Here is a 12332-nt window from a genome sequence, read left to right on the forward strand (position 1 = left end):
GACAAGTCTCTCTCTCTCTCTCTCTCCTTCACTTTGTATCACTGCATTCCCACGGCACATCTCCTCGAGGAGATGCCCCGTAGTCTGGCCAATGCGCCTTGTGTTCTTCATGGTACTCCTAAAACGAGGGAGAAGCGCTGCGGATGAGGGCAAACGGCGTGCTGCGGATGAGGGACTGCATACCTTCATGCGATCACTTCACAGGTGGCACAAAAAGATACACGTAAGGGCGCCCACGCACCGAGCGGCATGAATAGAAAGTCGGCGAGGAATACGTATATATATATATATATACATATGACTATCAGTGGATGCAGAATATTCAATATCTACCGCGTCCTCTGAAGACGATGAGGACCATAACTCCCCCCCCCCTCCCCGTCCTTCACGTATGCTGAGACAGTGGAGGCTGCCGTACTGCAACTCCTACCTTCAGCTACAGGACGAGTAGGTTTGTGGCCTGTGACTCTCTCTCCCATGCCCTCCTTGTTTTTGATGAGCACCCTCTTGCGCTACCTCCTCTTTTTTTCCCTACTCTTCCCTGGTCTCTCCCTCTCCACCGGAGTGCATACAGTGTCTGCACTGCTTCTTTTTACTTTGAGTGCAATCACAGTGATCGTACTTCTGCCAGAGCCTTGCCGTCCGGCTCCGCGACAGGTGTCAAGGCTTGCCCTGCACCAACGATGCCGTCCTCCCCCATGACGGCACAAACAGCACCGGAGGCCGGGAAGAAAAAGGCGGCAGCGACCGTTCTTGCACCTGCGGCTCCCTCTCCCCCGTTTGACTTTCACACCGTCACGTGTGTAACGTGGTCAGCTTCGGGTCGGAACATTGGTGTAGGCACAACAGACGGGTTTCTCATCTACAGCACCGAGCCGCTCGTCAGCAACCTGAGTGGTACCTCGACTTCTCAGAGCACCCTCGACCGCTCCGCTGAAGCCGCAGGCCTCCTGGCCGCGGATGTACACAACCCAATGCTTCAAGAAGTCTGCCGCTGCGCGGTGTACGGTGGCGTGGGGTTGCTTAACCTTTACAAGCAGTGCAGTCTCGTAGCCTTCACCGGTGTTCAGCGACGCAGTGCGGCAGCGCGAATACAGCTGGCAGACACCAGTGTGCAGCCCCCGTCGGACTTCTACGCACCTTCCGCGCCGCCGCCATCAGCTGGGGTAGCACCCGCGACACCGCCCGTGCCGCGCTGCAAGCCATGGCCGCCGGAAGAAGATGCGGCGGCTGCGCAGTGGTATGAGCGGTGGCGTGTGTCAGTTTTCGCCAGCAGCTCAGCAGCAACAGCCACCACAGTCAGCACGCTAGCCTTTGTGGTGTGCCCGCCCACAGTGGTGGGGTTGAATTTTTGCCCTCATGCCGTGATCGCAGTGGCGTCTGGGGATCCCAAAATTGTCGGCTCACACACCCTCCATGTGTTCGACCATCACCTACACCCGCTCTACACCCTGTCCGTGTACCCGCCCAGCAGCAACGCATACCTAAAAGATATGGTTGCTATTGCAGCGACCCCGACACTCTCAAACGGAGCTGGAATGATTGTGCAGCGTCTGCGAGTCCTCCTACCAGGAGAGAAGAGGGGTGAGGTTCGACTGCTCACCTTCAAAAAATCAGCACTGACGGCCGCTTCCTTTGAGGAAGCCGCACACGACGACTACACGAACCACCCCGGCAGCGCCTACCGACAAGGCTATGGCGACACGCATCGGCTGGTCGACAAGGTACTTCACCAGGCACCACTGCGTGCGGTCGCCATCACCGAGGACGGCAAAAGTGGTGTGACCATGAGTGAGCAGGGCATGCGCATTCGGGTCCTGGACTTCGTCGGTGACGACAAGATGATCAACCGGCTCACCCTTGATCGAGGCCACCTGCCCGCCGTCGTCGACACCGTCTCGCTCGCCATCGTCTCCGTGCCGCAGGCGCAACCCCTGATGCAGAACGCCGCGACCGCAACGGCATACACCCACGAGCGATGTGGCAGTAACGATAACAACGCCTCTGTTCACGTCAGCGAGACATTGAGCCGGCAGTACCAGCGCCTGACAGAGGTGGTGCATGACATCGTGGTGTGTCTCACAAGCTCCGGCACAACCCACATCTTTGGCTGCGGCCTTCAGCAGGTGCTGTTTTACCACAGTGACAAGACTCTGCTGCCACGGGTTGGCTATCCATACGCCTTTTCTGTATGCCTGCCGCCCCTCCTCGCGAAGGAGGGCGTCGTCTCAATTTTCGTGGCGCGCAGCGACGCGAGCACCTCCGCAGTACACTATCTTCCACGCCACGAACACTGCAACGCCAAGGGAGGGAGAGACGACTGCAGCAACAGCGCGACACATCACTTGCCCGGCGAGTTCTTTGCGTTTCAACTACGGTACCACAGCAGCAGTGCCGCAACTGCGGCCACAGGTGGAGCGGGCAGCACATCCAAGTGCACGACGCTCGTCCGCTTCACCCTTTCCTCTCCGTGAAGGCAAGCGAGGGAAGTGCTCAAACGTGTGTGGATCTGTGGATCCTTATGCTCCAGTTGCTGCTCTCGCACCGCCGCGCAAAGTGCAAACCGATGATTTGAATTCTTTTGTTTCTCCTTGCTTCCTCCTTTGTATGCGCGTGTTCTGTCGCTGTGATGAGTCTTGCTGCTTGCCTATTGAGTAACTATCACTCTCCGTAGGCATCTACATGTGTCTGTACTTTGCGAAGTAAGAGTAGAGAGGTAAAGAGGACGCAAAGGTGTGTGCTTCTTGCTCTTGGCACCCCTTTCCTCCCTCGACCCTCCTCTTCCCGCCGCCCCCCCCCCTTACACTGTGCCACTCACAGATCTCATACCCACGTTGGTTCCTCCGTCTTTCTTTTCTAGATTTCTCCGATCCGTCTCTTTCCGCTACTCGGCTCTTCCTCCTCCCCCCGCCCCGCCCCTTACTCAACCTTCAGCAGCCCTCTATTCTCAGCCCCTTTGCTCCTTTGTCACTGCTCTCAGCACACAGGTCTCTTGTGACTGCGTGTCTTTGCTCAGCCTTTCCACCTGATCTCACATCCTTCTCCCCCCTCACTGCACCACTCTTGCATCGCTATGCTCGCATAACTTTGTGCGTGGGAGTGTGGGAGTGTGGGTGTGTGTGGGAGTGTACCCTTCTTTGCTCTTTCAACGAAGCAAACAAAAGGGGTACCGGCGCTAAGAAGCATCACTTGTTGCGCCTTCGGTGTGCAGGTTTGCTTTCATGAGCGACTCTAGAGGACGTCTTCCGAGACCTTTCACCTCACTTTTTCGTCATCTCGTCCCGATACGTGGATGTGGGTGTGCGGCTGCACCGTCACCGCTCTCTTTCTCTCTTCACCCTGCCTTTTGGCAACTACGTAGCACGGCTTATAGGGGGCGCCAGTGACCTGCCCTATCCAACTCTGTCCTTTTCCTACACACACACACACACCTCATCCACCTCCCTCGCACAGATGTCAGTGACCACATATTTGCAGACATTTCATTCTTGTGTAGTTTTCGTCCACCAGGCAATTCCTCCTTTACTTCGTGTATTCCTGTCGTCTTCCTTCGCATTCCTTACGTGCCCCTCCCCCCCTCCCCCCCCCCCACACACACACACGCCCTCGATCCCTCGCCCTTTCTCGCCTCTACACGAGTGCGCCTCGAAAGTGGCAAGATGATTCGCATTGTCACATGGGCGTGGGTCGTGGTGTGGTATATTTGCGGATGGATCGGGCCCTTCAGCATTCTAACGTACCTTATCGCCGTCGTGGCGCAACAGATTGCCTTGCGTTTCCCGCAGGACTTGGCAAAGAAGTACAAGGCGCGTTGGGGCCTCGTGACGGGTTCCAGCAGTGGCATTGGCAAGGCCATAGCGGAGAAACTAGCTAGTCAGGGCATCAACGTCGTGCTTGTGGCCCTGGATGACAAGATGCTGGCGGACACGTTTGCGGAGCTGCAGAAAAAGTATCCCCACGTGCAGTTCCGCAAGGTCGGCGTCAACCTGGGTGCTAAGGACTACGCCTACATGAAGGACATCACTAGCCAGACGGATGACATTGAGGTCGGTCTTGTCTTCAATAATGCCGGCTACATCTGCACCGGGCTCTTCGCGGACACCGATCTCGAGCGCCTGCGCTGCAATCTGGAGTGCAACGCCGGATGCGCCGTGCCCATCACGCACCACTTCCTCCGCAAGATAATCGCACGCAAGTCGAAGGGTCTCATCACCTTCACCTCGTCCGCTTCGTCCTACCTGCCTGGCCCGACGGCCACCATGTACAGTCCCTCCAAGGCCTTCCTCACGAACTTTGCCACCACCATCGCAGCCGAGAACCACGACCTTGGCATCGATGTCGTCGTCATCCACCCGTCCCCGGTGGACACGAACTTCTACAAGAACGAGGGGCCGGCGCTTGATTCGCTCAAGACGGCCCAGAAGGCTGCCGCCTCTCCGATGAACATCGCGGAGCAGATCTTCGCCGCTGCGGGACGCCTCACCGTGTGGGATCAGGGCAGCATGTGCATGGCCTTCCGCATTGTCAACAAGATTCTCGACTTCCAGATTTTCACAGAGCTAATCACCCGGTTCGCTTACATGAACGGCGATCACAGTCGTCTAACGAAAGAGTCGAAGCTGCGCACAGGCAAGCAGTAGAGACGTGTGAAGCAACCGCAGAAGCAGCAGATGCATGTGCACAATGAAAAGAGGCGTGCTTGTGTCACTTGGCGGTGGGGACGGCGAACTCTGAACGCGATCCTGAGAATGAAAAGGATGCTGCGCAGCCACTCGTGTGGTACTCCTACTGTTCCCCCTCTCTATGTGAGCGTGTGAACCTATGTGTGGGTGTGTCGTGACAGGAGGAAAGAGGCACCGGTCACACATCACACAAGCCCACCAGCAGCAGCACGCGCACACATACAACAGAATCGTCTACATGTTAGCCTCTTTTCTGTCTGTCTGGGCCTGCTGTCTTTCCTAGGCTCGCTCCTCTATTTTGCTGTTCGACCGCTCGTGCGAATGGCCGCAAACCTCGGCAACAACGAAGACAACGGAAAAAAGTCTCCGCATACTGGTGCCTTTCAACTCCCCTCTAGCCCCACTTATTTTAGTTGGTATGTGTTAGCGGAAGCAGTGGCGTGACTATTTCCCTCCTCTTAAGGCGGAAACTACCCAATTCAGAAAAAGAGGCATAAGTGTGAAACCGTACAAAATGAAGCGACTGTGGGCGGCATTCAAACAAGTGAAAAAATGGGAGCGAGGCTGAGCAATCGTGCTGCTGATCAAAAGAAAAGGGTGAGTTAAAAGAGGTGAAACAGAAAAAGGGCGTATGGGGTGCCACAGCTGCTGTGGGGGCACGCGTGCTGATGAACAAGCAAAAGAGTTGTAGAACAGAACTGTGATGCTCTTTTCTGTCTTCCCCCTCCTCCGCGCCTCTCCCCTCTCCCCTTTTTCACCTCTTCATTCCTCCCGTTGTGGCGGTGGATCTGTGCTGCAGCTGAAGACTGGCGTATTCGTTTCCCCACGTGTGCAAAAAGGAGGAGCACAGAAAGGGGGAAGGGAGCTGCAGCTGCCCTGATGACCGGCACACCTAGTGAGTGCTTGCGGTTGCCCCTTCCCCCCTCACGTCTGCTTGCCGAGATTCAATACTAACGTCTCCCTTCCTCCTTCCTCCTCCTCTCTGTCACACGGTGCAGCGCAACGTTACTCTTTTCGGCTCACTGCTGCCGCTTTTGGTGGTGCTGCTGTCTGGGTCGCTCCTGATTGTTCAGTTGCCCTCTCCCTCTCATCCTTTTCTTCTTCGTAGCTCACGTGTTCACATACTCGGCAGTCGTCATGAAATGTACGGCCCGTTGGTGCGACACAGGCGGCGTCGTGGCGGCGATGGAGCGCGCGCATCGATACGTGCCAAAGCAAACCTTTGTGAGCCGCGCCCCCGCGGATGGTGAGGCAGAGTACCCACACAAACCTCATTACCTTATTCCGGACCTACAGCGGTATGCAGAGCGGCAGCAAGAACACCAACACGCTCACAAGCAGCCTCTGAGCGATTTGGCACAGCTGAATGAACCAGCCATGAGCACCCCTACCGTCGCATCAGCAACCCTCGCGTACTTCATTCAGACTGCCAAGAACGCCTTCAAACGCTCCTTGGCGTCCTTTCAGCACCAAGCATTAGCCTCGCAACCTGCAACCCAATCGGCTGCCACCTGCACCGCTACGTGGATGCCACAGTCACTTGTAGGACTGACTGGTGGTGCAAGCCGCAACGAACTCGAGGCAGCCGTGCGCGGCTACAACCCAACAGTCGATTGGGCACTTCTTCAGCAGATCGCCGCTCGGCTTGCGATCGCAAACACACTCCGCATGGCACGTCAGCTTGCTCGCTACCTTCACGAATCTGCAACTGCGGCACGAGACTGGAAGAATTCAAGCAATTATGATGAACACCAAGTGACCGCCGCGCAGGCGGTGGCACTTCTTCGCCGCGCTGCGGATGTGTGCCGTGCGCGCTATGTGCAGAATTCAGCGGACATGCATACAACCTCACGCCCCATGTCGCCAAGTCTCTGGGCGCTGACATCAGCAGCGCGTGAAAGCGCTGGTATTGCAACGCGCCTTCACTACTCCTCCGCTTCTACCACGAGGCATGCACATCGGCGGCGTCGACAGCCTCCTCGCTGTTTCCTGCGCTACACGAGTGATGTCCAGGTGAATGAGGTGCTGCCCAATGGCGCGGTCGTCACCTTCACGCACGCGACGCGGCCTGAGGAAGTTGGGTGCCGCGCAGCTCCTGCCAAGGGCAAAGGACGGGAGGGAGGCCCTGGCACCTTTGCAGCAGCTGCTGAGGCGAGAAGAGGTCTGCCTTACTTTTCGGCATCCGTGTCCTTTCGTGAGTCGCTGGAATCGTGTCTCACCTCTTGTCCCTCCAGTGTGCACCTGCATTTTGTGCTGTATCGCCACGGTGTCTCCCTGGCAGCTGCGATTGCCGACATCGTGAAAGCCAGCGAAGGACTCATCTCCGCGCACGACGTCTGCGTTAACATTCACATGCCAGAGAATGACGAGCACGTTGCTGTGCAGACTTGCAGCATTCGAATGGCACTTCCGACGTCGGCGCAGCCTCTCAGCGTTGAAGACGCTGTGCAGCACTGTATGCATACCGCCCGCGTCATTCTGCAGCTCAATCTCGCGGGAGGGGCGCCAAGGGTTGCCCTTCAGCTCCTTGCGTGCCACACAGATCCTTGCGGGGAGCAGCACACCGTGTCGCGGGTGCTCGATGAGTCGCCGACGCGGCTGCAGTACGCCCTTCTTCTGCGCGGCTTTGACCAACGTGGAGGCCCTCTAAACCAGCTCGATCACGCCTCCCTGGCGTGCGCCACGTGCGTCCCGAACTACTTCTCCCCTCATCATTTCGGTGCGGCCTCCGTCCCATTCTTCCGCACCTACCACGTCACCGAAGCCTTAGCCAAGCGCCGCTACGCAGAGGCGGCTGTCATGATGGCCTGCCTCGAGGTGGAAGCCGTGGCAGAAACGAACAATGAGGTACCACCTTGGCTAGAGCGCGCCCTGCAGCTCTTGTGCTGTGGTGAAGACCGCGAAGGGGTGTGGCAGGCGTGGTGGATTCACGAGGTCCCGGCGGCGATACGGCGACGCATGGTTTGCGCGAAGAGCGATCTGGTATGGAACGTGCTGGCGAGCTTCCGCCTTCGGGAGCTCGCCATGGCGACGGGCGGACGTCGTGACGTTCTGCTTGCGGCGGCACCGAAGCCCGGCGACTTTGTCCTCCAACCTGAAGAAGCAAGAGACGGTGGAGCAAGGTCGGCAACCCCCTCGCCGCTAGCACGAAGCGCGTCGGTAACGGTGGTCCACAACCAAGCGCAGGCAGCTCACTACAGTGTTCATGACATCGCGGTACCGCTTGTCTTGGACACCAGCAGTGAATCCGTGGGGTGTGAAAGCCTCGCCGACATCGAAGCGCAGCTGGGGTTTACATCGGACCATTGTTACAGCTCACCTCTGCGTCGCTCACAACGGTCGCGGCAATCGCACACCTCTCCCTCCGCCGTCACGCAGGCAAACGAAACAGCGTTTCGCCCGCTCTTGATAGCGGCCACCGGCTACCCTCGCGCCGCTCGGCCGTGGTGCCGATCCTTCCCAGAGCCCCCCGCGGGCCCTGTAGTTGGCCACCCCAAGACAGCACTGGAATGCAACGCTACCGTTTTTACCCTCTCCACGGACTTGGATCTGGCGAGCCAGACGGCAGCAGCTCGCGACTACGCTGCCAAGTCACGCGGCCCACGCGCGCGTGTGTGGCCGCTAAGCAAGCGGGGTCGCGCGCTCACGGATCGCCTCCCTGCTGGCCTCATGGCAGTGGCTTCGGCGGATGGATCGTCGTTGCTGAGCAGCGCAAGCGCGGCAAACCATCATGGGTCTCGCTGCCTCGCTATTCATTGCACGCTCCCAGCGCGCCTATCCCTGGCTAACTTTGTTTCGGAGCTGGCGGTGGTAGAGGACCTGCGTGACTCGTGGGTGTAGAAAGTGAAGCGGCCACGCACATGCACACGTGCACTTTTGCCGGTTTGCCACGTACACCTACGGGCTGATTCTACGAACACGCAAGGGTTGCGTTCCGTCATGCGATCATGTCTTGTGAAGAAGCGCCGTCCGCCAAACAGTAGGTTTGCCGCGCAAATGAGAAAACGGCGGACGTGTCGCTTTCAGCAACTCCGCAGAGTTTTGCACTGCGGCTTGCACGGCCAGCCTTCCGTCTACGTGCAAAGCTGGCATCAATAACACACACATGCACACACGAAATCCTCTGTCAACACCCGACATTCTTTCCTCCCCCTCTCTTGCGTGCCCCCTCCCCTGTCCAGATTACCGCTCCCCAGATACCACAGTTACTTTCCCTGTGCTTTATTTGTCTTTCCTCTCTCGATTGCCTAGCGTATAATACGACTGCACATTGACTTGTTCTCATGAGCGATTGCGACTGGACTGTGATTCAAAAGGCCGTGGGGGCCGAATGGGACGCCTCTATCATTCCCGCGCTCTCCGCCTACATTGAGGTACCGAACCAGAGCCCCGACTTCGACCCCCATTGGGCGACGAACGGGCTCATGGAGAAGGCGTTCCACATTCTAATCGACTGGGTGAAGGGGCAGAACTTGCTGGGCTTCAGCTACGAGTTCATGGAGGTCGAGGGAAGGACGCCCTTCCTCCTAGTCGAGATAGCTGGGACGGAACGGACCAACAACACCGTCCTCATGTACGGCCACATGGATAAGCAGCCGCCTCTCCGTCCGTGGGCCGAAGGCCTTGATCCGCACAAGGCGGTGATGCGCGATGGCAAGCTGTACGGCCGCGGCGCGGCTGACGACGGCTACGCTATCTTTTCGGCCATTACGTCCGTCTCGGTACTGCAGCGCCACGGCATTCCGCATGGTCGCGTGGTCGTGGTCATTGAGGCGTGCGAGGAATCCGGCAGCTTCGACCTTGACTACTACATGGCGCAGTGCAAGGAGCGCATAGGCAACGTCGACTTGATAGTGTGCCTGGACAGCGGCTCCCTCAATTACGATCAGCTGTGGCTGACGACGTCGTTGCGTGGTGTGACGGGTGGTGTGCTGAACGTGCAGACGCTGACGGAGGCCATGCACAGCGGCGTCGCCGGCGGTGTCGTGCCGGACACATTCCGCATTGCACGCGAATTGCTGGACCGAGTTGAGGATTCGAAGACCGGAACGGTGCTGCTCCCGGAGGCCCACTGCGAGATTCCAGACCACGTTGCCAAGTCCATGGTGTCGATGAAGTCCGTGCCATTCAAGCAGCAGTTTGCCATGGCCGATGGTGTGTCGGCGGAGCCGGGTGACAATGTGGAGCTGGCGCTGCGAAACTTCTGGAAGCCGAGCCTCACCGTGACGGGCGCCAATCTGCCGGAGCCACAGATTGCCGGCAACGTAATTCGGACGCTCACCTCACTGAAGCTGTCCCTCCGCTTGCCGCCGCTGGTGGACTCCGGAAAGGCCACCCAGGCCATGGCCAAGTTGCTCACGACGAACCCGCCGTACGGCGCCAAGGTTTGGTTTGAGCCCGAGGTGCCCGGCGACGGCTGCGCGACCCCAGAGCTGAAGCCGTGGCTTTCGAACGCGCTAAACGAGGGCAGCAAGATGGCGTACGGCAACCCACTGGCGTACCAAGGCGTGGGCTGCGCGATACCATTCATCTCCACGCTCACCAAAATGTACCCGCAAGCGCAGTTCATTGTCACCGGCGTCCTCGGTCCAAAGAGCAACGCGCACGGCCCCAACGAGTTCCTGCACGTCGGGTACGCGAAAGGCCTCACGCTCGCCATCAGCCACGTTGTTGCCGCGCATTTCCTCCTGGCGCCCCGATGATCGCCGGGCAGGCGGGGCCTGCCGCGCCCCCCCACCCCGCGTTGCCCGCGGAGAAGACAAACAGGCCCGCACGCCCAGAAAGCCCGGAGGCAACAACGGGCGAGACCCCCCGCAAAAAGCCCGCGAGGAAACGCCGCCCGGGGAAGAGGCCGCGTCATGGGGGGGGGGGGGGGGGGGGGGGGAAAAAAAAATGCCCCCCCAAAAGGCCCCCGCCAAAAACGGTGGAAAATACGGCAAAAAAAGCCGGAAAGCAAAAAAAAACAAGGCCCCCGTACCCCCGGGAAGGGGGTTCAGCGAAAAAAAGGGTTTTCAAATTTCCCAACGACTCAATTTTTTTTTGGCTGTGGGTCGCCGGGGGTTCCCACCCCACCCCCCGCGAAAGGGGGAAAATTTTACAGCCGGGCCCTTTGAAGCAAACAGGGGGGGGAAAACGGGGGTTTAAAAAATCCGGAAAACATTTTTTTTTCCGGGGGCCCCCCCGCCAACCGGAGCACGGGGGGGCAGGCAAACCAAAGAAAAGGGACGAAAAGGCGGGGTGGGAAAGAATTGCATAACTTCCCAATTTATAACTGAACTCTGATGGCGTGTTGGGTGTAGTGCTTGATTATAACTACGCGGCGCTTGGGCCATCCAGCTTTTTGTTTGTGTGCGGTGAAGGTGTGTTTGCTCTTTTGGCTTGGGCGTGGCGGATTAAAGGCCGCTGCATTCGGCGAAGGACGAGGCGGATTGCGTTAATGTTTGACTTGTACTACCGTAACATTTGGTTTTGGGTCGCCTCATGCTACTGGGGATGCTGGTTCGTATTGTTGTCCTACGGCTGTTTTGCGTTGGTGGCGGTGTTATCTTCTCTTGGCTTTGGCTCACCGCAGTTTCGCGGCGGTTCTCCCGTCACCCTTGGCAGGGGGGAGTGCGGTTAGCTTTTGGCGGCGTCGCCACCGTAACGGTGCCGAGAAGTCTGGCTTGTTTTCATTAATCTCCTGTGTGCCGAAATGGCTTTTTGTGTCTGTGAAATAGCCTGCGTTTTTTTTTCTTGTTTCGTTCCTCTTCCTTGTCACGGCAGCGTTTTAGTTTCGAACGGCCCAAAAAGCACGCGCGGTTGCGCGTGACTTCGATTACCCGTTTCCTAGTTTATAGTGATTTTGATTATCGTGGGTTTCGGTTTTCGTGTGGTTAGGGGTGATTCTGGTGGACCATTTGTTTTTGCCGGATGCGGGCGCGGAGTCGTCCTTGTGGCCTCGGTGTCTTTCGGTTGTTCTGTGTATGTGGGCATATCCGGGGCGGGTTTTGGCGCCGTTCGCTTTTGGAAGGCCGGGCGCTCGGGGGGGGGGGGTGCGCTTTGCGGCTTCGCCCCTTTTGGGGTGGCGGCGCGCCTCCTGCGTGTGTGTGTTGGGGGCGTTCCTTTGGGCCTGACGGTGTCTCGGCTGTGGGGCCGGGCCTTCCGGGCCGCTTGTTTGCCGGGGGCGGGTTTTTTTTTGCGCGCGGGGGCCCCGGAGTGAGTGGTGGGGTTGCCCTTTCTTTTTGCTTGGCTCGCTGTGGACTTTGGGGGGTGTCACAGCGCACGGAATCCACGCGCCTTCCGTGGGAAAAGCGAGGGAACGTTGTGGGAGCCTCGGGTGGTCTAGGCGGTGCGCGGCGATTCGGGGAACATCTTTTGCATATGGGGGGCGCCCGTGTGTCCTGCCCTGGCGGTCGCGTTTTCTTCGGCGCGCGGGGGGGTCGTTGGCTGGCGCCCTTCGGTGTTTTTTGGCCCGCCTGCGCGAGCTCTTTTGTCGGGCTTATCTGGGCAGAGGGTGTGGTGTTTCTGCGTGGCGCTTCCGCGGTGGGGGGCTTGGTCGGCTCAGGGCTTGGTGGTGGTGATGGCCGGTCGCGTGCTTTAAACGCGCGTTGTTTTTTTGGGCGGCCGGCGCGCTTTCCTTTTCTTAAGGGGCGCGGCCCCCCCGTTTCCCCG

At 58.6% G+C, this 12332-nt stretch overlaps 4 protein-coding genes across 4 annotated transcripts; all 4 read left to right on the forward strand.

Moving 5' to 3' along the window:
* Nucleotides 1–698: 698 nt before the first annotated feature.
* LBRM_33_1850 (conserved hypothetical protein) lies at nt 699–2474 on the forward strand (the record flags this gene model as incomplete). Its single annotated transcript, XM_001567903.2, has 1 exon — nt 699–2474. The coding sequence occupies one exon, from the start codon at nt 699–701 to the stop codon at nt 2472–2474; it is 1776 nt and encodes a 591-aa protein (XP_001567953.2).
* A 1185-nt stretch (nt 2475–3659) lies between these two features.
* LBRM_33_1860 (conserved hypothetical protein) lies at nt 3660–4640 on the forward strand (the record flags this gene model as incomplete). The annotated part of the gene is made up of 1 exon (XM_001567904.1): nt 3660–4640. The coding sequence occupies one exon, from the start codon at nt 3660–3662 to the stop codon at nt 4638–4640; it is 981 nt and encodes a 326-aa protein (XP_001567954.1).
* A 1179-nt stretch (nt 4641–5819) lies between these two features.
* On the forward strand, nt 5820–8522 carry LBRM_33_1870 (conserved hypothetical protein; the record flags this gene model as incomplete). The annotated part of the gene is made up of 1 exon (XM_001567905.2): nt 5820–8522. The coding sequence occupies one exon, from the start codon at nt 5820–5822 to the stop codon at nt 8520–8522; it is 2703 nt and encodes a 900-aa protein (XP_001567955.2).
* A 443-nt stretch (nt 8523–8965) lies between these two features.
* LBRM_33_1880 (putative peptidase M20/M25/M40) lies at nt 8966–10384 on the forward strand (the record flags this gene model as incomplete). Its single annotated transcript, XM_001567906.1, has 1 exon — nt 8966–10384. The coding sequence occupies one exon, from the start codon at nt 8966–8968 to the stop codon at nt 10382–10384; it is 1419 nt and encodes a 472-aa protein (XP_001567956.1).
* Nucleotides 10385–12332: the final 1948 nt, after the last annotated feature.

This window comes from Leishmania braziliensis, chromosome 33 (assembly GCF_000002845.2).
Source record: "Leishmania braziliensis MHOM/BR/75/M2904 complete genome, chromosome 33".
Taxonomy (NCBI): Eukaryota; Euglenozoa; class Kinetoplastea; order Trypanosomatida; family Trypanosomatidae; genus Leishmania; species Leishmania braziliensis.